Source organism: Fusarium keratoplasticum, chromosome 4 (assembly GCF_025433545.1).
Source record: "Fusarium keratoplasticum isolate Fu6.1 chromosome 4, whole genome shotgun sequence".
In the NCBI taxonomy this organism is placed as follows: domain Eukaryota; kingdom Fungi; phylum Ascomycota; class Sordariomycetes; order Hypocreales; family Nectriaceae; genus Fusarium; species Fusarium keratoplasticum.
This window is the reverse complement of record NC_070532.1, coordinates 3621417-3648698: the sequence shown is the minus strand read 5'-3', so window position 1 is coordinate 3648698 and position 27282 is coordinate 3621417. Positions and strand designations below refer to the sequence as shown.

The window sequence follows — 27282 nt, the reverse complement described above, 5'->3', positions numbered from 1 at the left end:
TCTCTCGTGAATTCGGTCCAGTCTTCTGTGAGCATCCCGTCTCACACAACGTAGTTTTTTCAGTTCTCCTCGTGATAGTGGCTCGGTACCCCGTCACCCTGTGCACGGGATACACCGGGCGGCGTGGCTTTGTTCGCTCTAGGGCCATGGGGCTTAGAGCTTGTGAGCCCTGGTGTATCCGGGGCGTGCTGCTGGACTCGGTTCCTTTTCGAGCGGACATGGTCCAGCAGCAGCGTCCTCTCGACACGCCTTCTAAGCGCGAAGGGTGAATAGCAAAGCATCCCGGAACTTTTCAGGTCTGCAACTCCTGCGAGATAGTGCTTCAATCGGTCCATGGCATCCCATCCTCTGGACCGGGCGTTCCGTGCATCTCAGCCGAACGCCCGCCCCGATGGACGCCTCCGAGGGGCCTGTATGTGTTTCCTCCAGTTTCCTTCAGCCCATACAGGGCTCAAGGAAGAAACCCGAGACCGTTCAAGGTCCCATCCACATGCCCCCGTTGGCGGTGCCAGCCATGCTTTCAGGGCTAGGACCAAAGCCGTATCCAAACAGGGTGGAGAACTCATCCATGACCTGCGGCACAGATGGGAAGGTCGCGTCCATCCCCATAAAGGGGCTGGCTGCGTGCATGGCCGGCATGCCTGGGCGAGTTGTGCTGCCTGTTCCCCTCCAGAATGCATTGGGGTTGGGAGGCAGCGGCATGGAGGCCTCGGGTGAAGATTCGTGCCTAATCTCTTGGGCGGGCACGTCGTTCTTCCACAGGAGCTCCCACTTCTTGAACCTCGAGTAGTCTGTCTCCCTACCCGAGGGATCAGCAGTAGCGTCCAGTCGCGAGATGGCTCGCTCAAAGACTTCAATCAAGGACGCCTCAGAGCGGGCCGACTCGCCGCCGGCCGACATCTCCTTGATCATGGCCATACCGGTGCGGAGACCATCGCGCAGCCTGTCGGTCTTCTTCTGCAGGCATTGGGTGATGATGACGAGCAGGGCAGCCCGACAAGAGCTGAACTCGGTGTACGATGCACGTGCAAGGCCGATGGTGGTCTGCAGCAAGTGACACGTCTCCACGATGGTCAACGCAGCTTCGACGCAGTCTGCAACCAGGATGGAACGGGGGTTCGACTTGTGGGGGGTGTTGGGTCGTTGGTTGTTCGAGTCGGCCGGCGAACTCGAGGTACTTGCGTTACCCCGGATGGCCTCACGGGGGAAGATGAAGGGCCTCCCAGCATACATGCGTAGAAGACAGTACTCCAGCTTCAGATGCATGTCAGCGCGCGAGATTGGGTTCTGCAGGTTGATCTCCTTGCGGAATGCCGTCTCCGGGAGTGAATCCCACCACTTCCGAAGCTCCTCCTTCATGTCGATAACCCGCTGCAGACCTTCGTTAATCTCATGCTTCTGGGATGTTCGAAGCACTGATCTGTTGGCGGTTGTCAGCCCAGGATCCTTCAGGGGGGACCATCTTGGCGTGGCGCAATTGACTTACATCTCGTGTGCGATCTTTCCAAGGGCCTGATTCAGCCGCAGCGTCGCGAGCATGTGCGCGACATTGGCGGGGTTGGATGGCATGATGTCGGGTCGATCTGCAGGCATCTCCGCATCCACATCCTTGCTCTGGATGGACAGAGGTCGTCCGTGATAGATCCCAACTCTCCTACCTACATGTTAGTCTCCTGATGTGAGATTGCTGTATCGGCTAGAACATACTTCTCGGTTGTATAGGCCGTCCACCACACGCGATTCCTCGTCTCACGGACGTAGGGGTCAAGCCCCTCGGCCGGCCACTTCCTGTGCATACCATTCTGGATAGCCAGTTTGACCGCGAGGTTGAGGTAGATGTACGACAGCCCTGAGGCATCCAGGGGCAGAGTGTAAATGCCAATAAGGAGAATGGCCTGAACACTCTCGAGCGAGGCCACCGTGATGACGTCGGGAACGAGCTTGCATGCTTGCTGATAGAACATGACGCCGATGGTGTCCTCTGAGAATGGGCTCGAATCGGCCCCCTTTCCGTGGTCATCTCTCCCTGTGCGAGAATCCAAGTAGGCGTACTGGGTGCCGATGGCAAAGATGATCCAAATCATGCAGAGCGTGCCGACTTCACGACGGGACATGGCCCCGGGGTTCTGGTAAATTAGATCAAGTTGCTCGGCGAGCCACGCCCTTTCGACGTAGAAATAGTTGGTTTCGGCATGCTTGTAGAATGCCTGGACTAGAAATTCGGCAACGTATCGAGGCGGTAGCGCTGAGAGAGATGTTTGAGTGTTGGTAGACGATTGAAGCTCCTCGGCTCGGTAATACTCCTTGAAACTGAGAGTACCCGGTGCATCCTATGCAGACCCGAATTTTAGAATTATCATGGAAAATGGGGTGCAGGAGAAGACGTACGTGGCGGTCTGGCACACACTGCTCGATCCACTGTTTTATTCGCATCGAAAAGTTCCAATGGGAGAACTCGCCCGAATAATCTTGAACACGAGATTAGCCGATCAGCCCAAAATCAATCGTCGCAAGCAGCGGTGAGTCTCACGAGTGGTGTTGTTGTCCAGGGGCTGGACTGTATAGTTCTCATCATCCACGCCCAAGTAGTCGGAGCCCGGTGATCCCACAACGGGCGCCTGTCGGTGGACTTGTGCTATGTCAGGGTTCTTGTTGTCGACAGCCTCGGCCATGGCCTTGATCGATTCGGGGTCGAGGGGGATGTTGCCGGCATAGTGTGTAATGATCTTTTCCATGTGGGCAATGCGCTGGAGAAGCTCGGCGTTGCTTGCGCCAGACCGGTTCCTGTGGCAGGCAAGAGCCGAACGTTAGCAACGGCTGTGACGCATATCGGCGGGTGGAACAACGGCGCGGAGAATTACCTTGCGGAACCGTCACCGCCGTCAGCATCTCGCGCGGTAGGACCTAGGAACTCGCATTGGCGATGCAGGCGTGTGCATCTTCGGCACGGGACGCCGCCATCACACTTCTCCTTTTGGCGTCGGCAGCCATCGCAACTGCAGACAGCGAGTTAGCATCAGAGTCGCGTCAATAGAAATAGAGCGAATATCGGAGTAGACCAAGGGGCAGAAGGGATGATTGGATGTCGAGGGACCGAATGAGGTAGATGGCGACAAGGCTGAGGTGGGCACGGCCGTAATCCGATTTCAGGCAGAGAGACAGCCGGCCCTTACCCAAGACTGATTGATGCCCCTACGAGGCATTGCGGCGAAGAATCGACAGGTCGCAACGGCGGGAAAGACAGGAGACTCACGCTCGAAGGGCTCGCTTGCGCTCTCTTTCGGCCTCACGGCGCTGCCTGTGCTTTTGCAGGCTCTGTTGTTGGTTGTCCATTCAGGAGGACGCGCGCGACGGCGCGGGGCCGATTGCGGCGGGCGGGATGGAAGGACTCCTGGGACCTCGAGCGACGGGGAGGCCCGTAGATCCCAGCAAAAAGGCGTGGAGAGCCGGAGGGTTCAACGGAACGGCGATAGGCGAGGGTTGGGGAGGGTCGGAGGATATGTGTGAGGTGAGGTTGAAGGTTTAGGTTGAGGGGATCACGGGAGTTTTGCGGCTCACGACTAGATCGAGGCTTGTGAGGCAAAAAGCTCCATCCAGGACCCTGCGGGTGGATGCGCAGCGCAGCGGAGCGGCAGCAGTGGCCGTGGCAGCCAAAAAGGTGACAGCGACTAGGTACAGGAGCCAGTACAGTAGCCAGAAGCCAGCCAGCACAGTTGATAGCACCCGAGCAATGTCAGCTTTCCCACAAAAAACTCCAGTTGCAGCGAGCAAGGTTGACAAGGTCAGGTCGTTCGTTTCGGGTCCGGAGTGGGTTTTCTGGGTTGCTGGTGGGGGGAGCAGACCACGGTGCCTTTTCTTTTGGGCTAGGTACCTAGGTAAATAGGTGGCCAGTGAGTCGAGTCAAGTCGTGACTTGTGACTTTTTTGTGGTCAGAGAACCGCGGGCGTCTTGCTAGCCGAACGAGACGAAAGGCCGGAGCGAGACGAAGGAGAGGAACAGAAGAGATAAGTAAGACGCGGGGATCGCGGCTAGCGCCAATTTTAGTGGCGTTGGCGGAGTCGCAGCAAGACAGTCCGTCGACTCCGTCGTGTCCGTAGAAGCCGCTTGAAACCCGGCGGAGGCCAGTAAGAGCGAGTAGAGCGCCCGCACCAAGACGACGGATGCCAGTAGCAGATGGCTGTGTTATTGTTGTTGGACTTGAGCTGACGTTTCCCCAGGTTGACGTGTATGCTGTGAAGAGGAATCTTGAAGGTTGTGGGAGCTGAAGGGATGACGACTGAGACGAGATGAGCGCTTTGAGTGGTTCAAAAGGAAGCAAAGGAGCCGCGATGGTAAAGACAGCCGAGAGCTTCCAGATTGCGAGTTTGATGTTCGAGACTTTGGGGAGAGGGCACTAGTAGTCTATCTACAACCCCCCTTGACCCTGGAGGGGCTAGGCAGGTTGATGCCGCTGATGCTTGTCGTGGCTTGCTGCTTGTTGCAGGTGCTGAGGGGTCTTGATGCTGTGAATCGGGATTGCTGTTGCTGCAAGCCCACGATGGTCGACCAGACGAGCTGGTTGGTGCGCAACGCCAATTGGTTGCAGCAGATGGCGAGCCAACACCTTGCTTTTTCAGACTGCAGCGAGCGAGCGAGCGAGTGCCTAGGGGAGGCGAGGGGATTTGCGCAGGAGGGTCTCGGCCTCTCTTCCTTGGGGATGGACGGTTTTAGATTGTTGGTAGCAACCGTGCCGTGCAGAATGTACCTCGACGCGCCGCCGCACTTGACTTGGTTGGCGATCGCTCACTCATCGGCCTGCCGTCAGGCCTTGAGTCGGGGGGGCGCGAGCGTGCTTGAGGTGGGCGGGCTGGTTGCTGAGTGGCAGCGATAGGTGTAAACGGCGTCACAGGGCGTCAGAGGAGCGTGGCATGGCCGCATGGACAGGGTCGCTTTTCTTCTGTTCCTTTCTTTCCTTCCTTTGTCAGGGTGGGAAATTGGAATCTGTTAAAATGAGGAACGGATGCAACGGAGGGTGACGTTATTCCAAGTTTGTTCTACGACCCTGTGTGGAGCTTGATGAAGATGCGGCCAGGGGAATATGCCAGGATGGCTAGGCGAGGAGGGAAAGACCAAGGCCTGTCCACGCAACTGGAAGGCTGAGAGAAGACTGCTTGTAGGTAGGAACCTGGAGGTAAAAACAAAGGCGAGACAGCGTGCACAACGGGAGGCAATGCGACTGCAAATGGGCCCGCGCTTCGTGCAGATGACAGGGAAATCCACAAGGATGACAGAGGGAACCTGAAAAGACACCATCGACCACGAGCTGATGACAATCGTCGGTTCACCTCATCGGGACTAGCGCCTTGTTTAGAAGCACCTCTTTAGAGCGGGGCGGGGCGGGGCGGGGCGGGGACGATACATGGGGACGACGGTAGGATAGGTTCGATGAGCTACGAGGAAGGCGCCATTCATCAATTGATAACGGGCTACCCCTTGTTTCTCAACGACCCTTGGCAAAGCTTCATTACTACAATGACCGCAAGGCGCTCATGGAGCCCTGCCGTCTAAGACAAATCAAGAGCAGACGCAACCATATCACATCACAGCCTAATCGGCCGCAGCTGCTGGGAAATGGCGTCTTGGTCAGCAGATGCGGTGCATCCATAACCCACCGAGCCCCTGCGCAGACAAATGACATTGCACGCGTCGAAGCTGGGGGAAGATGCCACATGGATCGGACATGGGTGCTGGTATGGGGATTCCGTCCACCAAGGCTCCTCTCACCAACCAGCCTCTGCTGCTCGACTCCCCGATCGAGACATGGTTGACGCCAGACGGAGCATTCTCACAGACGAGCAGAGCCGTGGGCTTGGGTAACTCTACCGCACTGACCAACAGACATGGACGACACGACACGACACGTCCCCCATTCCCCACTCTCTTCGACACGCCGCATGAGATGTCGCACGTCTTCACGGACCACAAACGCCTCACTTTGATTTGATTGACATTCGTCAATGACAAGGGCCTTGATCTTTGGGCCAACTCCAAAACATCCAAGGCAGGCCGACAGGCAGGGCAGCAGCACCGCCATCCATGGATTCGTAACGGCCTCCCCTCATGGGTTATGCCTTGGTTTTTGCGGGGTTGACCGCTTATCGAGCACCATGATGACGATTCTCAAGATCTTCCAATCCCCTTCCCAAGAGCCAAAGCAGGTCCTGACTGACAGCCAGCACCCGCGTGCAGGACCCTTGCCTTGCTTCCCGTCCATGGAGCTCGGCCCCTGGTGGTGATAGCCGTGCCCAGGATGCGAGATAGTTTCCGATCCCCAGCTTCTGCATCCACGACCCACGGACATATCAGCATTGTACGAATTCGCTACCCTTCTAGCCTTCCAACAAACTGTCCCATGTCACATCCTCCTGGCATGCTGTCCAGTCAATAGAGCAAGCCTCTGTCACATGAGCACGTTAGCTCCATGTCGTTGACGTCCCCTGGATGCAACGTTGGGCTTTGTCGGTTCCGAGCAGCGACGCCCCTGAACATCGGCGTGCCGTCCCGTCCATCAACCGGGCTTGAGACACGGCCGATTTACCCCAGACCGCGGTGAACGCGCGCACCGCCCAGTACCCGAGCCTCGTTGACTCGGCTCCGGCAGCCTATTTAGCCATTATCCTCACTTCTGCCGCCCTCAATGGGACGTTGGGGCTTATCAATGGCTCGCATAGCTTGGCGGCTGTACACCATCTCACTCTGCTGGCTGCCTCAGACCTGCATAGCAGGGCGCCCAACCTCTTCCCTCCACGACTATCCCTTCTTGGCATGCCGTCCAGACAGACGAGGACACGAGAGCCTCTCCCTCTTTTCATTCTGATCGAGATGTAACAGGAAATAACCACAAAGGTGGTAGGAAGAAGCAAGGTGGATCGGCTGTTGCACAAGATGGGTCTCGAGATTGCATCTTGCAGCTCGCCAACCTATTCTCACACGGCATTCGGTATCTCTCTAACCACTCGATGGCATCGGAGCTCACCCTCGACCGGCCGAATCCGACATGGATCCCCCTTCTCACTGCATCCATCGCCCTTGGCACCTCAGATTTGCCCCGATCCTCTTGCTGCGCTCTCAGTCCCTCCCTCGTCTGCAGGCGCCGAACTGCCGCAGCAACGAATGCCAATGTCCCCCTCCCACCAGCTACTGCAAGCCACAGATGACTTCTGGACCCCCAGTCCCTGGTCGACGGGCTTACTGCACTCACACACGCCTCATCTCTGCGGTCTCGACGGAGGCCTGCGTACGCCTCTCCTGTGTATTGAAACTGCAGGTCTCCCCGATTTGCAGTCGTTCGCCTCCTCTATGTGATAGGTAAGATCAGCACGTGGCAGAGCCTTCCTTTCTCGCCCTCCCCCGCCCGCCTCCGCGGTTCAATTATCCCCAACAGGTCATGTCTTGACGCCGGAGAACGAGAGCAATGCCGAGCCATGCGCGGTCGAGTCGGCAATGGCCGGCGTTTGGGGGGACATGCACCGACGTGCAGCTCGAGCTGGGCGTTGAGTGGCCATGAGAAGTGATACAGCATGCCAAGATGCTCGAGCGCAGCTTGTAAATCTCAATCTCAATCTCAATGCCGAGATCGAATTGTCTTGGTTCAGGGTTCATCACCCAGAGTTGCTGTGAGTTGAGTAGCATTGAGTGGATATGTGGTTCCTTGAGTTCTTGGCAGCGATATACCGATACTATGCGTTGTCAAAACTCAGTCTCACATTGACTATTCACATATCGTAATGCACAAGGCAAGGACAAGCAGAGTAATGGTAATTTTGTTTGATTTCCAGTACCTTAAATGTACGCCTTGCGTAGAACTACTTCTGTCATGATCGACGCCCGTCTGTTCCTGCTCAGGTATTACCAGTTTATTCGAACAATTCGTCTCCTTTTTCTTTTCCCATAAAACATGTCCCAAAAAATGCAACGCTAGTAGTAGACATGATAATGCATAAAATCCCAGTTCCCGTCCCGTTGGCCCCTAGTAGTACTTCAGACATCTTACAGAGCGCCAATGACCTTGTCGAAGGCGTTGACGAGGATAGGAACGTGCTGCTCCTCGAAGATGAGCATGGGTCGGAGGCGGACAGTGTTCTTGCCGCAGGTTCCAATGTTGACGCCAATGTGGCGCATGGAGCGGACGAGAGCAGCAGGGTCCTTGGTGTCGAAGGCGATGAAGGTGCCCTGGTCCTTGCCTCGGAGGTTCTGGATGTGCTCGGGGTACTTGGCAGCCAGGCGGGAGAGCTCGTTGTAGAGGATGTGGCCGACACGGGCAGTCTGCTCAACCAGCTTCTTGTCCAGGATCTCCTGGATGACAGCCTTGCACATGATGACACGGGCAGGGTCGCCGATCCAGGTGTTGAACTGGCGGTAGGCCTTGTCAGGGATGAGCATCTCGTTGCCGAAGAAGTAGCCGGCAGTCTGGGCCTTCTTGGAGAAGGTGACCATGTCAGGGGGAGAGGTCAGGTTCCAGTGGTCGTGGCCCCAGAAGGAACCAGTGGCACCGAAGCCAGTCTGGACCTCATCGGCGATGAGGCAGGTGCCGTGTCGCTTGGTGATGTCACGGAGACCCTGGAAGAAGGCAGGGGAGGCGTGGTTGTCACCACCCTCGGACTGGATGGGCTCAACGATGAGACCGGCAACGGGGCAGTGCCACGAGGTGATGATGCGCTCAACCTCCTCGAGGCATCGCTTCTCCTCGGCGGCGTTCTCCTCGGCGTGCTCCTCGAGAGGGTACTTGAGGGCAGGGAAGGGAGCCTGAGGCCAGTTGAAGCTAGGGATATCAAGCTTGTGGACGGCCTTGGAGCGGGTGGTGGAGAGAGAGCCGAAGCCACGGCCATGGAAGGAGTTGCGGAAGCTCATGATGGCGAGCTCGGGGGAACCGGGCTTGGAGTTCTCGAGGCAGGAGTTGATCTCCTCGTCGTTCCAGTCGACGCCCTCACCACGCTGGCGGCGGCGGTAGAGCATGAAGGCAGCCTTGTAGGCCAGCTCGTTGGCCTCGGAGCCAGACTGAGCAGTGAAGATGTAGCTGAGGCCCTTGGGGGCAACCTTCATGAGGCCGTTGCGGAGGATGTCAACCCACTGGTCGGAGGGGAAGTTGCCCACGGCAGGTCGGTTGACGAGGGCAGAGGCCATCTCGGGGGACTTGGCAGCCTCGAGCAGGGTCGCGTTGTTGTAGCCAACGGGGATGGAGGCGATCTGGGCGTAGACATCGAGGTACTTGTTACCGTCAACATCGACAATGCTGCGAGTTGGTTAGCCATTGAGAGTCTTTATCGAGAGCAATTGAATCATACTAGTTGTCGTGGGACTTGTCATAGTCAACCACGAAGTGGACAGCACGGGCGTCGAAGATGGCATCGAGGCGCTTGGTGCTGGCCTTGGAGACGGGGCCAGGGATCTCCGTGGTGACGGTGGTCTTGGGGGTCTCGACGAAGGCAGGCATCTTGAAGGTGTTGATGAAGATCTCTAAAGGGGGTTGACTGTGTTTCCTCTGGGGTATCAAGTGTGTGTGCGAGGATAGAGAGTCTGGATGTCCTGGAGAAGAGTCGAGGTCAAGATGGACGTCGGGGGAGGAGCTATTATAGCAATCGGCGGCGGCTTCGGAGCTGCCATGGACGACGACGAGGAAGGAGTGGCACCAACCAAGATCGGGAAGGCAATTGGAAGGCCTCGACAAGCCCGCCTGCCCCTCTCCGATGGTTGTTGCGGCTCATGGAGACAGCCCGTGGCAGGCGCAAGCAGAGGGAGAGAATCAATCGTGGGACCGGAGTCGAGAGACCGACCGGCTCGCAGCCGGAGGGGGGAGGCTCACGAGACCTCAGACGCGCCGCCACTTGTACCTCCGTCCAGCGGAGGGAAAGAAAAGGTACCCGCTCGGTGGGAGGAACGGCAGGGAGGGGACCCGGCACTTGGTGGGTGTTTTGCGTGGCAAACATGTACCCTGGCCTCGATGATGGAAGTCGGCGGAGGTACCGAGGACGGGGATGTAGGATACCGAAGCGACTGGACAGGGCCTGGATTGCCCTTGTCTGATGGTTCATGGGGGAAGAAGAGATGTGGGAGGCTGAGTGGTACTCTACATGAAGCTCTGTACCGCGCGGTAATCTCGCAGTACAACCACTGCCCTTGTCCTAGACACTGATGACCTCGCCGTGAGAGACAAACATGTACCCCCACCATCTGGGACTTGAACGCCCCGGACATTGGATCGTGGGTAGCGGCCCCGGGGATCCTTTAGGCGCTGTGAGCGCTGTCGGCACTGCAAGATCCCCTGCGAGTTCAGTGGTCAGAGCGCCTGGAAGGTTCTGTCACGACAGGCCCGGCGTCGTCTCTCCACGACTTCCCCCACCGGCTCACGATGAAAAAAGTCTGTGTGTACGTACGGTATCAACGGCGGCACCGACAGACCAAGCCTGAACCTGGAGAACCCCGTGGATAACTCGAATCCAATCTCCACTGAATTCCCAGTTTTTACCATGATTCTCCATCGTCACTAGACCTTGCCGCTTGCTTCTCGCTCCGGCCACCAGACCTCCCGTAATTTTTTTTCCTTCTCCATTCCCCACCTCCACCAGCTCCGATGGGGATCTCTTCGCAGAATCTAAGGCACATGACACGCCCACATCCTGTTCTTGGCTAATGTCACACCTCGCTTCCCAGCCGTTCACCTTTCATGACACACCCTCCATCTCGCACGCCCATGCCCGGCCCGGCCCTCAGTCGGTGCCGTCTGTAAGTGTACCCTCACGGAACCGGCATCGCGGGCGGCTTCAGTTCAAGGCCTCAATTGTGCTCGCGAAACGGCAGCGTCATGGTGGACGACTCAGCAACATGCACCGTGACAGCCAGCCCGGCTCATTGCCGTGCCGTGTCCTCGGTCAAACTCGAGCCTAGGCTTTGGACTTGGGTATATCAAAAAGACAAGAGCCGGGAAGGAGAGGGGAAGCTCGTGGAACTGAAAGTATTGTAAGCAAGAATAGAAAAAGGTCAAGAGACAAGCAAGAGCTCGTCTTCCACCATCACCACAAAAGCGTTCACTTGCCGGGTCTCACATTCCCTCACCACCAACAGTCGACGTAGACAAGCATCACCATGGCTTCCAAGGTGTGTAGCATCTCCCCCCCTTGTCGCACCTTCTTATTAGCTGTCTTGGACCATTTCCCAACAACTGCAAGACGAGATACAGCCTCCACTAACACCGGATCTCTTTTCCTCTGCAGCTCAACGACCCTACGCTCCTCAAGACGTCCTGCTACGTCAACGGCCAATGGGTCGCTGCAAAGTCTGGCAAGGTCTTTGCTGTCGAGAGTAAGCGCTCCAACCAACCAAGCTCACTCGAGATCCATGGAGCTAACGTCACTGTGCTGCAGACCCCTCGACCCTTGAAGAGGTGGCGAGATGCCCCGAGTTTGACGGACAGGACACCGAGGCCGCCATCGCAGCAGCCGCCGCCGCATTCAAGACCTTCCGCAAGACCCCGGCGCGGCAGCGGGCCCGCCTGCTCCGCCGCTGGTACGATCTCATGATCGAGAACGCCGAGGACATTGCCCGTCTTATTACTCTTGAGAACGGCAAGCCTCTGTCTGATGGCAAGACTGAAGCTATCTACGCTGCCAACTTCTTTGAGTGGTTCTCCGAGGAGGCCCCTCGAATCTACGGCGAGACAATCGAGGCCAGCAACCCATCATGCCGTCTGTCTACTGTGAAGCAGCCCGTGGGCGTCTGCGGTCTCATCTGCCCGTGGAACTTTCCCGCTGCCATGATCACCCGTAAGGCCGGTCCTGCTCTCGCTGCTGGCTGCACCGTCGTCGTCAAGGCTCCCGCTGAGGCTCCCCTGACGGCTCTCGCCCTCGCTGAGTTGGCGCACCGTGCTGGCATTCCCGCCGGTGTGGTCAACATCATCACTGCGCTGGACAACACGGCCGAGGTTGGCAAGGTCATCACCACGCATCCCGATGTTAAGAAGGTGTCCTTCACCGGATCGACCGGCGTGGGCAGAATCCTGATGAACCAGTCCTCATCGACCATCAAGAAGCTGTCTTTCGAGCTGGGCGGAAACGCCCCTTTTATTGTTTTTGAGGATGCGGATCTGGACAAGGCAGTCAAGGGTCTGATCGCCTGCAAGTTCCGCTGCTCAGGCCAGACTTGCGTCTGCGCTAACCGCATTCTCGTGCACCGCAGCGTCTACGACAAATTCGTCCAGATGGTGCTCGACGTCGTCAAGACCTTTGTTGTTGGCGACGGCTTTGGTGAGAAGACGACTCACGGCCCTCTCATTCACGGTCGTGCTGTGTCCAAGGTCGCCGAGCACGTTGAGGATGCCATCTCCAAGGGCGCCAAGCTGGTTCATGGCGGCAAGCCCCTGCCGCAGCTGGGCCCCAACTACTTTGATCTCACCATGCTTACGGGTATGAAGCCCGGAATGAAGATCTGTGATGAGGAGACTTTCGGTCCCGTGGCGGCCTTCTTTGCTTTTGACACTGAGGAGGAGGCTATCGCGATTGCCAACGACACCGATGTTGGTCTCGGAGGCTACTTTTTCAGCAACGACGTGAACCGATGCTACCGAGTGGCTGAGGCTCTGGAAGTCGGCATGGTTGGTGTCAACGTTGGTAAGTCATTTACAAGTCGAGAAACCGAGTGCAGTAACTAACATGGTCATGATAGGTGTGCTAAGCGACCCTGCGGCGCCCTTTGGTGGTGTCAAGCAGAGCGGTTTCGGCCGTGAGGGAAGCAAGTATGGCATTGACGAGTTCACGGTGACCAAGATGGTTATGACAGGTATTGATGTATAGGTTAATGATTTTCTTTAATGATTGATAGACGGTCTATGGAAGGATGGAGGAATACCCAAAATGGTGGCATGTAAGTGGTCGAAAGCGGCCCTAGCATTAAGGATATCAAGCGAAAAAGAGTTTTCTATGAATAGACGCCATAAAGGGCATTATCTTAACATGGTAGTTGACACATATGGCACGTGATATCAAGAGAAGTGTGTAGACTGCTCTTCTCATGCAAGTCTATGTCACAGCCCAGCACTGAAGCACCGGGACAGGTACGGCATAAAACCCACGCCTCACCCTCTCACACAGACATTCCCGGGCCAAGCTCTTTCCGGACGAGCAGGTGGAACCCCAAGCCCGTACAGGGGGGGCGCACAAGGGAGGGTGTTGAGCCGCATGGCCTCAACACCAAGGAAGGGCATCGTGAGTGCCGGGAATGGTGGCATGGGGGGCGGGTATGGGTTGTCAGATGTGCAGGATGGTGCAAGGCAAGGGGTATGAGATGAATCCGGTTGTGGAGGGGGGGCCACGTCGTTGTTTGTCTCGGCGGTTCTGATCCAGGGGTTTCTTGGAGATATGGAGGTATGTGACCGAGAAAATGCCTCGGGTCGGAAACACAACTCCAGGATGACCACGAACCTGGTCATACTCATTTGCGGTGTTTAAAAAGGCCCAATATCATACCCTGATGAAGCCATCACGACTTGCCAAACCCCCCACTTCAGAACCCGGCCTTGGTGTTTTTGGCAAAAGAGAAACGGCCCCCAGTGGGTCCCCTCTCTGCAAGCCTCCCTCCGGTCCCATCAGATCTTGGGATCGGGGGTGTTCGTTTGCTCGGCATTTGGGGTATAGGGCGGAACCAGAGTTCGTTGCCTCTGCAAGCCCAGAAGCGAGCGGCACTTGGGGCAGCCAGTCCCGGTTCTCCAAAACACCATCCGGGCCGGTCCGGTCTTCACCGAGAGGGGGCAGAATACCTCAAACGGGCAAAGGTGTGTGTTGTGGTGAAAAGAGGTGTGAGGCAAAGCCACAGCGATCGCCACGACCGGGAAGAGATGCCGGTCCCACAAAGAGGTGTGTATCGAGAAGCAGATACGTCTGGTTCGGAGATGGAACACCAGGGAAAGGAGAACGCAGATTCAGTTGGTCATGTTTTATCGAGTTATCTTCTTGGTTGTTGCCAGAGTTGGGATTCATAGCCGGTCGTGATAAGACACCAATCGTCATGCCGATGAATGTACATGACAACACAACTCGTGGCTTGGGGGGATGGGTTGCAATGGAGATTCATGTCCGAAGAAACTATTCAAACTTTGCATGATAGTTACCCTTTACAGATGGGCATACATGCAGATACAGCAGCCCAGGTGTTTGTTATCTTTGGTTAATGAACCACAACGTGGTAGCAAACTTCGCAACCAAGAGTGTCACGCTAGTCCTAATCTCGGAACCGAGGCGTCGGCTCCCGTCTCGACTCGGAAATGTGCAAAATACCTACCAAGAACCGATTAGCTCTGTTTTACAAGCTCAAAGACAAAATCAGTAAAAACATGGGGAAATAGACAAACCACATGACGATGAGACCAAATTACATACCAAATACAGAACTGCCCGGCGGGCATCAGTCTCCAGGCTGCTCTCTCCCCCGGACGGCCGTCGGCTCCGGGGTAGTTGACCTCCGTAGTGGTGATGGGGCCGGCCGGCGGCGGGAGGACAGAACAGACAGGGCCGGAGTTGAAAGAGAAAAAAAAATACGTACGTAATGAGTGGATATTTTGACAAACATGTTCCCCAGATTTTGCGGAACCTCAATGACGATGGGGTTCGTTTCTCCTTTCGTTATCTCGTGCCGGTCAAAGTTGAGCCTCCCGCCGACCTCTTCCCGGCACGGAGCGGGGACCGGGGAAAGAAAGATTGTTTGAAGTCACACGGCATCGTAAGGAAGGGGTTGGAGTTTGTTTTCCATTGACAAGGTTGGACGCCAAGTTTCTATTCTCCTACGAATAGCGTCGAGGTATTCAAACCGTGTCTCCCTCACAGGCTCGACAAAACTTGTTCCCCTCGATGACTACGGTATGAATTGGCGAGGGGGTCATGCATCCATCCATCACTTGGACTCTCCGGCGGCTAGGATGTCCTCCACCCTCTTGACCTTGTCCGCTGCCGTCTGCTTCTTGTCCGTCCTTGATAAACCGTTAGCCTTCTACTCGAGCCCGCATGATAGGAAACATCAACTCACCGGCTACCGACTCTCATGGATGACTGAATCCTCACCACGCCTCGCTTGTGCACAGCAGCATGGGCCTTGCCTACGGCAGCCATGACTTCGTCCCAGGAACCCTCTGCAAAGTCTTCGGTCAGCTTTACATCTCTCATCTCGACACAGCATGCCCTGCTTCAGCAGGTCCAAAAGAAATGACGCACCAACTGTAGTGCCGGCAGAGTGAAGCGTGTACTTGAGCCCGCTCGCCTTGAGAACCTTTTGCACCTCTGCAATATCCTCTGCCACCGAGACGCTCCCCGTACCGAGCTGTCGGGAGTTTGTCAGCGCTGTAGAGTTGGTTTACATCAGATGACTCACGGGTAGGAGACAAAAGTCGACGTAGCACGACTCGGGGGTCGCGAGGCTATCGTAGTCCATGGTAAAGGCCTTTCGAGATGTGCTATAACTGAATGTCTGGATGTACCGCCTGGAGGAGGTTACGAGGAGACGGGGACGCATCGGAAATGTGATGGAGTGAGGGTGTTTTTGAAGGTGGGTAGGGAAAAGGCTTCGAGATGACCAATTGGCTGAGGGAGACGTCACAAGCAACTAACAGCAGCATCACCTCTCAACTTCATGATGATGCACCAAAAGTTACTGATGTTCGTTTACAGTTTGGCCATTATTTGATAATTGCAATAGATATCACGTTCAAAGTCGAATCCGAGTTCTCCATGGCATCTATGCCTTGTTCATTCATCAGTCTATCTATGTGAGAGTTGGAGTTGTATCCCCTCAGTTATGTAGACCAATTTCCCAGTCTATGCTAAATGCAACCTGATCTAGTTGATTCATCAGGTATATCAATTTCCGCCTTATCCTCCCGAATGCAATACAAAGCTTGCTGAACCTGAACGCCTCGCTGAGCCCAATTTACCAACCTGATTTATGAGATGAGGCCACTCAGGACCTGATATGTATGTGTTTTGTGGGGTGTATGTCGCAAGCAAACAAAAGGAACATGCCGAAACTAAGGGTGTCGTCTACACCAACAGCACAGCCGCAGCGACAAAGGCAGTCAGGGCACCCATGCCCAGCCGCCTATCGGGGCTGTTGCCCATGGACTCGTCATCGCTATCCTCGACAGCCTCGCGGCCAGTGGCACCCGAGATGCCGTTCATCTTGTCGGCGGCAGCGAGGACCTGGCCCTCCTCAAAGAAGTCGACGAGCACAAAGTTGGGGGCGGCGGACCACTCCTGGCGGCACTCCTGGAGATGCTTGCCCAGGTTTCCGTCCTGGGTGGTGCCGTCGCTGTTGGTAATCTCAATGTTGTTGACGTCGGGGACGAACGCGTCGCTGCCCTCGATCAAGCTCTGGTACTTGAAGTGGTTTACCAGGCTGAGGTAGTTGGACGACAGGGCGGCGGTGGCGCTGTCGAGCTTGGAGGGTCGATCGAGGGTGCAGTTGAAGTCGCCGAGGTTCTGCACCTCAAAGGCCGTCTCGAAGACGTAGTCGAACTCGGGCATCAGGAAGGGGTAGTCGGTCGAGGGGTCGATGTTGGTGACAAAGGCGACGACGCGCTGCTTCCCGCTGATCATGTCCTCGAGCGTCGGCCAGTCGCCCGAGGGTCCTTCGCCGGAAGGTCTGTAAGCGAGCTCGGCGATACCCGAGTCGTTGAAAGCCTTGCCAATCTCAGAGGGTGATGCATTGTCAGAGTTGACGAGGAGGAAGGTGACGACCTCGTTGGGGTTGGCGACGATCCAGTCGTTGACGTTGCTCAGCCAGTCCTCAAGGGGACCAGCATCAAGAATCTCGCACGTAGTATGGCACAGGCGGAGGGTGCTATTCTCCTTGTGAACCTGGGCCTGCAGCAGACGAATACCAGCGCCGAGGGCATCGGTAGCGTTGTAGTTCTGGTTGCCGGCGGCGCCAAAGGTCGAAGTACTCGAGTCTCGGAGAAAGGAGCTGCCGTGAGCGCCCATGTGGGTGATGTTGTTGTAGCTGCGGCTGCAGAGGTCGGGAGAGTTGTTGCAGGCCTTTGATGAAGATCCCGAGCCGGAGCCGGAAGACTGGGGGAGGGCGTAGACAGCGGAGGCGGCAGCGAGGGCTCCGGCGGCCACGGAGCTGAATGATGGAAGAAGCATGATGGCGGTTGTGATGTAGATGTGGATATGTCTGTCTGGAGGTGTTTTTGGTGTTGTAGAAGAAAGAAGTAGCAATACACACAAAAACAAAAGAGGTCAAATCAAGATGCAATGATGATGACCTTGCTCGTATGTTCAAGAAGAGGAAAAGGCACGAATTATGAAACGAAAGAACAGTAGTTATTGAACAAAAAGAAGATCCAGGGGATCTCGTCTGTGCTTTAAAGCTGACGTCGCCCGGCTCCAGTTTTTGGAGGTTGGGGGCGGCTCTGTAACAAGTCTAGAGGCGTCAAGACCCTGAAGGGCCTGAGCTTTCTCCACCGTCAGGCTACGACTGGAAGATGTGCAGCAGGGGAAGGGGGCTTAGCTGCGCCCCGAGAGACGTCAGCAAATGGTGGATACATGTGGTTTTGTTTGTAAGGTTATGGTGTTGTGCTTTCAAACAGGCTAAGAAAAGAAGCACTCTGCATCGTATTGATGCGGGCCATGAGGTAGCCATGTTTAACAGTTCACCGATAAAACTAGCTAGTCAAGCATACGGCTATGCTTCTTCTTCTGTCGACATCTCGTACTGGCCGCGCGTCATGTATCTACAGTTGGCTGGTCAGCAACTATTGATCGACGAACGAACGTGGGACGACAAATTCTCTGACCCAGAAAAAAGGTCATGTACATTCAAGATCGACCGCCTTTTTCTCTCGGGATCAACGGCAGGTGTCAGCCGCCAAGCTTCAACAAGGCTTTTGTAGAAAAAAATGCGGGATGGATGGTCTCGTTTTTTGGGGGCGGCGCTTGTTGGTCTTGGCGAGATTGGATCTCGTTTACATGATTTCACTTTCCTTGTCTGCAATCTAACAATGAGATTAACAAAATAGACAGACGCTAGATATATTGTCAATATGAACTTGAATAAACAGTAAATCTCACCTCGAAATCATCGTCATAATCTGCAAACTCTTATGCATCCAGCCTCTTCATGATCGCCCGCCAGCCACGTCGGGCACATGTTGATGGAGGCTGTGCATAACTCGTCCTCGACTCCGCTAGGCCCGCTTCTATTTTTATCCAGCCCCCTGTCCACGTTATGCCACATTGATCGGGCGGCTCAACATCACGACTTCAACACACCATGAGGCCAGGCCATGGCAAATCACATTCTCGCCACTGGCAGACCAATACTCCCTTCAGAAACATGTTCGCACACTCTTGAAGTGGCATACGTATCATAATTGGCCGCATAGTATTGCAATTTACCAAATACACTACTACACTGCTGTGCTGTACCAACCCGCTCTGAATGCCAACCTTGCTTGTTTTATCCCCGTTTCACCATCGCCTTCATACACACCATCATATATGCCTAGAGCTACTTACTCAGGGTCTCCATACTCTTGCTTCTTGTCTGAAGCAGCAGCTGCCTCGATATCCTTGAGCTGCTTCTGTCCCTCCTCTGTCGTCGCATCGATTATCTGCTCTTCCAAACTCAGAATGTTGGCCTATCAATAGTTAGCTCATGTCAGTCAACATCATTCGCTCGACTTACCTCGCCAAATAGACCAACGAGCTCCTCAGCCTCGTCAACCTTCATCTCTCCCAGAACCTTGTTCACCTCGTCCAATTTGCCCGACTCCAGAGCCTTGCGCATCTCGGGCTTAAAGCTCTCAAAGATCTTGCGCGCCTCCTGCTCCTCGGGGTCCTGGCTGTCCGCTGCCGGCACTGTGATCTGAATGACTGTACCAGGTTCCACGGCATGCAGCTGGATCTGCTCGACGCCCTCCGTCTCTCCCTCCTTGGCCCGCTCCGCCAGGATCTCCTTGGACCTCGTCCGGATCTTCACGTACGTGTCCTGCACATCCTTGTAGAATACATCCTGGGCCTGATGTCCCTTGGTCGTGATGCGCTTGAAGAACAGTCCAACACCGTCCTTGCCCAGAGCTCGGCAGTATTGAAGGAGGAGAGCCTGGTGCACGTATTGTCTCGAAAGCTCATCCTTGCCCTCAAGAGCAGCGTCAAAGGCCAAGACCAGCAGCCCGTCCGTCTCCCGCTCCACCAGGATCTGCGGGTTCTGCGACAGGAACTGGAGACTTGCCGAGTAGTCATTGGCCTTGATCGAGCCAAACTTCTTTCCCGCTGCCGAGGCCTCAATGTCTGCATCGTCGTCCACCTTGACTTCTTCCTTTCCGGCACTGGAGCCTGATGCTGCACCGGAAAAGTTGGGGTTCAGTAGTTCCACCTGTGTAGACTCCTGCTTCTTGTCGGCCGGTGTCGACTTGGCAACGTACGAGCTGTCAAACCCGGTGTGGATGCTCTCGCTGGTGATCTTGCGGCTCTCCTCTGCCTGGAGCTGCTCCAGCTTCACAACCAACTCCTTTTGCAGGTTCTCAATCTTATCCTCGTGCGTCTGAATCTCGGCAATCATTGCCTCGTATCGGTTCTCGGGATTCTTTTCGTCAAGAGCCTTGTTGACTTGATCCAGCAGAGTGGCCATCATCTTGGTGTACGATGGCTGCTCCTTCTCCTGTGTATGGACACCCTCAGGCGGCGAAGGAGGCTTATCGTCCTTAGGGTTCCCAGCCGACTCCATAACCGCCTGGAAAGCAACCTCGGCCGGGTTTCTAGTCGCGGCCTCGGAGGCATGGGCTCGTAGCGACGCCAGGAGGGCCGAGATGCGCTTGATCAAGCCATCATTGACGACGCGCTCGTACTTGAGGGTCTCGATCTGTAGTTTGCGGTGCTGCCGCTCTTGATGAATCTGGTTCTGCTTCGCCCGGATGAAAGATCGCTTATCGACGTTTGGGTGCACTTCGATATCCGAGTCATCGCTGAGCTCCAGCGCGTCCTAGCAAACAGTTAGTAAACCGAGGCTGACCATCCAGAGTAGTACTAACCCATTTGCTGTAATCGACGGGCATGGTGACTGGGTGAGTATACTGCGCCTTGATCTTGTGTCTCGGCTTGATGACTTCTTCCACCAAAAAGTGAAGCTGAAATCAGGTACAGAGTCGATCTTGTCCTCTGCCTTGTCAGAGTGGAAGATTCTGGACGTTGCTTCTGAGCTCGACCATGATGGCGGGGTCACCCGTAGCACCCCACCATGAGCATTGGGCAGCCACACCCGGTATCAGCCACAGCTCCCAGACGCCACAAAATAGCATCACAACACCATCACGATTTTACAAGACGATAGAAATGGCAAAAGGCAATTCATGATGATGAGCAAAAAAGAAAATCCAATGCGTAATCTGGGAATCGAACCCAGGGCTCCCCGACGTTACTCGAATGGCAACGGAGAATTTTACCACTAAACCAATTACGCTTTGATTGTTGACAAGAGGCGTCGAAAATTGCCTCACATACTTGACAGGCCACTCTCACCAAGACATTGGTGCATGTTTCTCCTTGTCATCCTCTTGGAAACGGTACAATCTTAACACTCACAAAGCCTCATGGAAATCAGATCTTGTATAGCCATGTGGGATTCCATTCTCCGGAATCAACCCTGATCTTCATAAGCAAGAGTACTCCTTCGCTAAAATGATCTAAGCTATTGTACAGAGGTATTGACGCAGTTCCAAAACACCATATTCTAAACGAGCCAAGATCCCTTCTCAGCAACTCTTCCCTCTGCAATTGTCCTCCTCCACTCACGACATGGTCTTCATGAAGTCGTCCAAGTCGAAGCTCTCCTCGTACTGCTTGTTGTCCCATAGCTCCCCTAGATCGTCCAGCCATGCCTTCTTTCCGGGCGCGCGCACGTCGCCCGTTTCGATATCCACCATATCTTCTTCCCTTCCTTCCATGTTGTTCTTTTCCTTGTCCGCTATGAGGTTCGGTGCAGCATCGCCCACATTGAACAGGTCCAGGATCTGGTCTGTGTCCATTGTTGAGAGACCCGCATTCTGTTGGTTGACAACTGTCGATGCCACATCGATCTTGAATCGCTGGAGGTTCAGAATCTTCTCCTCGAGGGTTCCGCGCGTGATAAGTCGGTACACGTTGACCACCTTCTTCTGACCGATACGATGCGCTCGGTCCATGGCCTGCAGGTCCTTTTGCGGGTTCCAATCATGCTCGACAAAAATGACAGTGTCGGCTCCTGTCAGGTTGAGACCAAGACCACCCACGCTTGTCGTCAATAAGAGGACATCGTATGACGGGTCGCTATTGAACTTGTTGACGATGTCCTGTCTCTTGTTCGCCTCGACTGAGCCATCGAGTCGCAGGTGTGACACCGAAGGAAGTAGCTCCTTCAAGACCTTGTTCTGCACCATGTCAAGCATCTCCTTCATCTGACAGAAGATGAGTGCTCGATGGGGTTTGATGGGTTGATACAGAGGGTCATTGGACTCGTTACCCTCGACACCAATGCCGCAGTCTACCAAAAGATCTCTCAAGGCAGTCAACTTGGGTGCATGCTGGGTATCTTCGATCGATGTGCCCTTCTTGTTCAGGATTCGTTGCGTGTCATCGTAGAAGGCGGTTCCTGGTTTCATGACCATGGCAGGAGAGTTGCACAGCTTGCGCATGTACTGTAGCGCCTGGAAGATATGCTGCTTCGCTTCCTTGTCCTCCCGACCAGCCTCTGCCTGGATCTTCTTGCCCTGCTTCCTGGTAAAGTCCTCGAAGAGCTTCTTCTGCAGGTCGCTCAGGTCGCAGTAGTAGTTCTGCAAGATCTTGGGTGGGAGGTCGTTCAACACTTCTTCCTTGAGACGACGCAGCAGGAATGGGAGCACCTGCTTGTGAAGTGCCTCGATTGCGAGAGCTCCCGCCTCTTGCTCCTTGGACGAAGCCTTGCTAAATCGACTTGCTGCGATCGGCTTTGCGAACCGATCCAGGAAGACCTTCTCAGCACCCAAGAAACCCGGCATCAAGAAGTCAAACAGAGACCACAGCTCCAGGACGTTGTTCTGAATGGGTGTGCCAGTAAGGATGAGACGGTGGTTACTGGCCAGCCTCTTGACCGCTTGAGTGATCTTGGCCTTGGGGTTCTTGATGAGATGACCTTCGTCAAGAACAACATAGTTCCAGCTATGCTTGTCAAGAATGTCCGAGTCGTTGCGACAGACGTCGTACGATGTGATCACAATGTCCGTCTCGCCCAGTCTATCCTTCATAGCTTTTCTCTCCGCTGGTGGGCCCACATATGCAGTCACGCTCAAGAACGGTGCATACGTCTTGATCTCTTGTTGCCAATGTCCTGAGAGCGTAGGGGGGCAGACGATGAGAGAAGGCAACCTTCGTACATCCGGTGCCTTGGTCTTGGCAAACTCCTCAGCACGTTGATGATGGTCACTGGCGACGATACAAATAGTCTGGAGAGTCTTTCCGAGACCCATGTCATCGCAGAGGATACCGTGGAGGTGGTACTTGTTGAGGAAGTTGAGCCAATTCACACCTTCTTGTTGGTAGGATCGCAACTCCGCCTTGATGGCGACAGGAATCTGGAACGGCTCCACCTTCTTTGGGTCAAGAAGCTGGGCGATAAAGGTCCTCTCACGATCTCTGCCCTTGAGCAGTTCCTCGGACAAGCCAGGAGGATCAGGAATGCCAGCTTCTAGGGGAACAAGCTTCACCAGCGTGGCGAACGACGTTGTAGCGATCAAACGGATCTCATTGTCAGAATCACTCATTCGGCCCAGGACTGGCACGATGAGGAAGATGACATAAGGCAGGATGGCATCGCCCATCACAGCGATCAGGTGGTAAATGGCCTCGATCGCGCCTTGGCGGAAGTTGAGATCAAGGGGGTTGTTGATGGATGGGAGGACCTTCTCGACAAGTGCTGTCATACCTTCAACAGTAATGACACTGCAGATAGTAGCCATGCACTTAGCGGCCATGTAGCGGAAGACGGAGAGCTCGGAATGAAGGGCCTTGATGACCAGGGGCATCAATTCCATAACGAAGGGGTGCAATGACTTGTCCAAAGTTGGCGTCATAGTCCTGATGACAGACATGGCGTCCACGATTTCCTGTCCAAACGTCTGCTCGGGATCCTTGGCTTCAGCAGGGAGAGCATCAGAGAAAGCCCTGACAAGGGGCTCCTCCATGAAGGTTCGGAGACTGGGCACAATTTCGAGCAGCTTGGCCCCATAAGTTCTCGACAGGATCTCAAGGGCCTCCTTTGCACCACGCCTCGTGATACGAGCAGCCTTGGCTTCTCGGGCCCATTTAGCTGCATCTGCATGGTCAACTCGGTCTTCCTCCTTTTGCATCGACAACACGCAATCGGTCTTAGCGGCGTGTACGGGGAATTCAGGAGTCTCTGCGACTTCGACACAGGAGAACTTGACCAGGTTGGACACCACCTTGTCAGCTGGCCCCTTTCGGCCCTTTTCAGTAAACAGCTGGACAAGTCGAGCGATGGTGTCGGCTGAGCGAGTCTGAAGTTGCTGGTTGTCTTCCGTCTTGACGGAGTCCATGATGCCCTTGATCAAGGGGCTGGGCTTCTTCGGGAGCACCTTCATAGCAACCATCGCGCATGCTGCTGCGGCCTTGATCCGGACGTCACGAGCCGTCTTGATAGCCTTGGCCTCCTCAATTGCCGCAACCGTCACGTCACGAGCATCAGAAAGCTGCTGGCTGGCAATAAGACGTTGGCCTGGAGGCATAGCCTTCTTCAGTTTCTCGTAATCATCGCTTACGCATTTCTCAGCAGTTGCGATGGAGAAGGCATTAGGACCGGCTTCGGCTTCTCCCTGCACCACAACAGGCAAAGTCGGGAGTTTGCTGTGAGAGACCTTGCCGTGGTCTCGGAAGAGATGGATCAGCTGCTGGCACTGTGTTCTGACACGTTGAATGAAGTTGACCAAGTCTCTATATGCCGTTGGCCGTTCTGAATCAAGGATGCGCTGGAGGTTCTCGAGATATCGCGAGTCCCCGGCGGTCTGGCAGTTCTTGGCATACTCATCGATAATGACGCATGCTGTGAGTTGGCTCGAAGAAAATGCTGATCCAAGTCCGGGGATGAGGAGTGCGTCGTAGTCATCCAAGTTGGCAACTGGAACAAGGGACATGATGAGACCCATGGCCTTCGCAGCCGATACACGCGATCGAATAAGAACGTCTACGCCGACGAGATCAACATCGCCTTGCATCATATGGCCATCAACGTCGTGAGTAAGGCTTGTTGTGGGAACCTCATCGACCTTGGTCGATTTGCGGCGGCGCTTGGGTGCTCGATCGGACCCGTCGGGTGATGAGGGCTTTCGAGGCGTGTGCTGAACAACACCAGGCATAGAGTACGTGCCACCAGACGGCTTCTGGAAGAGTGTGGCATTCATCGGTATCGGGTTCCTCGAGACACCAATAGGATGAAGTGTCAGCTGCATCATGGGGTCGATATGAGCAGCAAACTCATCAGCAAGGACGGCAGGATTCTTGGCCAAGCTTTGGACGAGAGCCGTCCATAGCTCCAGTGACATATTGAGGGCCTCCTTGTCTCTTTCGACAAGAATATTTTGGAAGATGAGCCGAAGAATTCTCCCGTTGAGCCAGCCCTGTGATGTCTCTGCATCGAGCTTGGCAAATGTTGACAGAGCTTTCAAGACAGCCACACGCACCGAAGTGATGGTATGGCGCAGGAATGGGTAGAGGCGTGGGACGAGTAGAGTGAAGGACCGCTCTTCGTCTTGGGCGGCTGAAGCCTTCATAGCGTCCAACACCTCGGGGAAGCTGCAGAGGGTGGCGAGAAGGTCCATGATACGACCAGTGCTTGCACTGAGGTCGTCTCCGAGATTCGACAGACTTTCCCAGATGATATTGACAAGGCCATCGAGCTGTCCGGGTCGCAATGTGACAAACTCCTTGGCCATGGGGATCAGCGTAGCAGCGCTAACAGACCTGACATCGTCATCCATGTCTCCTAGCCCCTTCATCACAGTCCTGATGATCCCATCTATCATGTCGCTGTCCTGGAGGAGAAGATCCTTCCTGACTGCAACGACATATCTCAAGCCAATCATACCGCCGTGGCACACAGACCACACCGGCCGCTCGAGGCCAAGGTCGTCTTGCATCACCATCTTGTACAAGATCTTGAAGGTGGAATAGACGGATTGTGAGGAGAGGTGTTTAAGGGCAGATCCAAGCGACTGTCCTATTGTCTCTCTAATAGGAGCAACAGACGTGTCAGAACTGTAATCCGTGAAGCGGTCAAGCATAAGTACGCAGCATAAGCGGCAGGCCAAGTCATCAAGCCACTTGCGGTTGAGAGCATCATTCTGCTCCCTAGACTTGGAACGCACTCTGCCAGCACCACCGCCGTGTACACGGATAACTTCACGTAGGCCCATCGCAGCTCCATGACGAGTTTCCCAAGACGGATCAAATAAATCAACCTTGAGAAAGTCGCACAGTCGCTCGTAGGGCCACTCGGCGCCCTCCATGTTGTCCTCGGCCTCGAGCTCTGACTTGATGGGAATGACGGGGCCCTTGAACTCGCTGACTACCTTGGTGTCTTCGTCGACGTCCGCCGGTCGCTCGAGGTTGAAGTAGTCATTCATTTTGCCGTTCTTTTTCGAGTCATTATCCGGCATAGGGGAATCTTCTCCAAAATGTTCCGAGCCCGATGTCAACGAGCGCCTTACAGAGAGGTCACCGAAACCGCCCTTGCCTTGGGATGCCTTCATGGCTTCTCGCTTGCGCTTTCGTTTCAGGACGTTGAGTTGTCGAGAGCTGAGCTGGGACTCCTCGGTGGGTTGGCCTTGACCACTGGTGCCGTCTGGCCGACTGTGGCCGTTCGTAGCATCCATCGGGGTCATGGGGGGCGGCAGGTTGTCACCGCCAGTGTAGGCGATCTCTTCGTCCTCATACTTCCTTCCCAAGAGGCCAAGGCGCCCGTTCAATGTCTTTTTCTGGTGGGTTAGGCGTGCTTGTGGTTCGAGGGCCGCAAGTCCATACTCGATGCCGCCACCCCGTAGCAGCTCCCTTCCGTACTTGAGAATCATGTCAACGTTGAGTGACTCTAGCCGGAACACCTCGTCGCCTGAGATATCGAGCTCCTTGTCTTCCTCCTCCTTCTTGATGTGGCCATTCTCGGCAGCGGGTTCCTCCTTCTTGGGCTCAGTGGGTGCATCTTCGGAGTTTGGGTCGTGGACAGGCGCATTTTCTACGATCTTGCCGATGGCCGCAGCTGCAGTCCTTCGCGTCTCCCATTCCTTGTGTCTCAAGTAGGGGACAACACGGGAAAGAAGATTGAACAACTCATCAGGATGTTGCTTCTGCCAGTCAGCAAGCTGGTTGACAGCAGTGTCGCGGATTAGTCTCGTACTCCCCGTTTCGAGGATACTATTCAAAAGTCAGCTCTATATTCCACCTTCAGGCCCGGACAGGGGACAAGCGGGTTTCCGCATATATCTTCAACGGGAAGCCATGTCGATGCCTGCAGTCTAGAAGCAGGGGAGAGGTATTTACTCACGTGACCAATCTGTCGAGTCTGCATACAAAGTTAGCAAGGTCTCGATAGTTATGTGAACGGATAAAGGACTTACCTTGATGCCATGGTGTGTATTAGTTGGGGGTATTAAGTGTAAAAGCGTGTATCATGACATTTCGATCACTACAGTCCAGTGGTCAGTCCACGTCCAGTCGAGTCGCAAAAAAGTCCAAGCATCACAATGGGTGTAAAAAAGGTGGCAGCGATCTCGTATCCGACATCGCGGGATTGTGTAGCGCGACGCGACGGAAGGGTGTGGGTCGCCGGGAAAGGAAATGCAGACATCCGGGAGACAACGACGAAGGAAATGACATGAGCGGAATCTGAGTCGGCAAACATGCGCCACTCCCGATTGGCGCTGCAAGGGAATATATATGAGGAACTCGGTGACAATGATGGGTTGCGAGCATGCAACAAGGGTGATTGAAGGACAGAGGACGACGAATCACTCATGACGCAACAAGATCGGGGTGTGGGGGCAGACGGGATCAAGAGATCATCGGACAGGAAAGGGCGGATGAGATGGTAGGAAGAGGAGAAGGTCTGCATATCACCTACCAACCAGTTGATGATGCAGAGCAGAGCAGAGGGCGTAGAGCCTTCGGGGATAGGGTGCAGCCAAAATGCACACTTCAGTTGCTCAGGAAAGCTGTCAACTGCAGAGTTGTTGCTGACCGAGTGTCCCGGGCT

General features: G+C 55.0%; 7 protein-coding genes across 7 annotated transcripts; 1 reads left to right on the top strand and 6 right to left on the bottom strand.

Moving 5' to 3' along the window:
- Nucleotides 1-474: 474 nt before the first annotated feature.
- On the bottom strand, nucleotides 475-3333 carry NCS57_00616700 (uncharacterized protein; the record flags this gene model as incomplete). Its single annotated transcript, XM_053056063.1, has 7 exons — nucleotides 475-1420; nucleotides 1487-1654; nucleotides 1708-2330; nucleotides 2389-2468; nucleotides 2531-2784; nucleotides 2862-2996; nucleotides 3254-3333. The coding sequence occupies 7 exons, from the start codon at nucleotides 3331-3333 to the stop codon at nucleotides 475-477; spliced, it is 2286 nt and encodes a 761-aa protein (XP_052915018.1).
- A 4695-nt stretch (nucleotides 3334-8028) lies between these two features.
- Nucleotides 8029-9472, bottom strand: NCS57_00616600 (4-aminobutyrate aminotransferase; the record flags this gene model as incomplete). The annotated part of the gene is made up of 2 exons (XM_053056062.1): nucleotides 8029-9271; nucleotides 9324-9472. The coding sequence occupies 2 exons, from the start codon at nucleotides 9470-9472 to the stop codon at nucleotides 8029-8031; spliced, it is 1392 nt and encodes a 463-aa protein (XP_052915017.1).
- A 1649-nt stretch (nucleotides 9473-11121) lies between these two features.
- Nucleotides 11122-12824, top strand: NCS57_00616500 (Succinate-semialdehyde dehydrogenase; the record flags this gene model as incomplete). The annotated part of the gene is made up of 4 exons (XM_053056061.1): nucleotides 11122-11133; nucleotides 11250-11337; nucleotides 11400-12641; nucleotides 12697-12824. 4 exons carry the CDS (start codon nucleotides 11122-11124, stop codon nucleotides 12822-12824), a joined length of 1470 nt encoding a protein of 489 aa, XP_052915016.1.
- Nucleotides 12825-14916: 2092 nt separating this feature from the next.
- NCS57_00616400 (uncharacterized protein) lies at nucleotides 14917-15531 on the bottom strand (the record flags this gene model as incomplete). Its single annotated transcript, XM_053056060.1, has 4 exons — nucleotides 14917-14992; nucleotides 15049-15151; nucleotides 15234-15339; nucleotides 15391-15531. 4 exons carry the CDS (start codon nucleotides 15529-15531, stop codon nucleotides 14917-14919), a joined length of 426 nt encoding a protein of 141 aa, XP_052915015.1.
- Nucleotides 15532-16055: 524 nt separating this feature from the next.
- NCS57_00616300 (uncharacterized protein) lies at nucleotides 16056-17156 on the bottom strand (the record flags this gene model as incomplete). The annotated part of the gene is made up of 1 exon (XM_053056059.1): nucleotides 16056-17156. One exon carries the CDS (start codon nucleotides 17154-17156, stop codon nucleotides 16056-16058), a length of 1101 nt encoding a protein of 366 aa, XP_052915014.1.
- Nucleotides 17157-18526: 1370 nt separating this feature from the next.
- Nucleotides 18527-20068, bottom strand: NCS57_00616200 (Hsp90 chaperone protein kinase-targeting subunit; the record flags this gene model as incomplete). The annotated part of the gene is made up of 3 exons (XM_053056058.1): nucleotides 18527-18652; nucleotides 18700-19995; nucleotides 20045-20068. The coding sequence occupies 3 exons, from the start codon at nucleotides 20066-20068 to the stop codon at nucleotides 18527-18529; spliced, it is 1446 nt and encodes a 481-aa protein (XP_052915013.1).
- A 732-nt stretch (nucleotides 20069-20800) lies between these two features.
- On the bottom strand, nucleotides 20801-26658 carry NCS57_00616100 (SNF2 family DNA-dependent ATPase domain-containing protein; the record flags this gene model as incomplete). Its single annotated transcript, XM_053056057.1, has 3 exons — nucleotides 20801-26444; nucleotides 26575-26592; nucleotides 26648-26658. 3 exons carry the CDS (start codon nucleotides 26656-26658, stop codon nucleotides 20801-20803), a joined length of 5673 nt encoding a protein of 1890 aa, XP_052915012.1.
- Nucleotides 26659-27282: the final 624 nt, after the last annotated feature.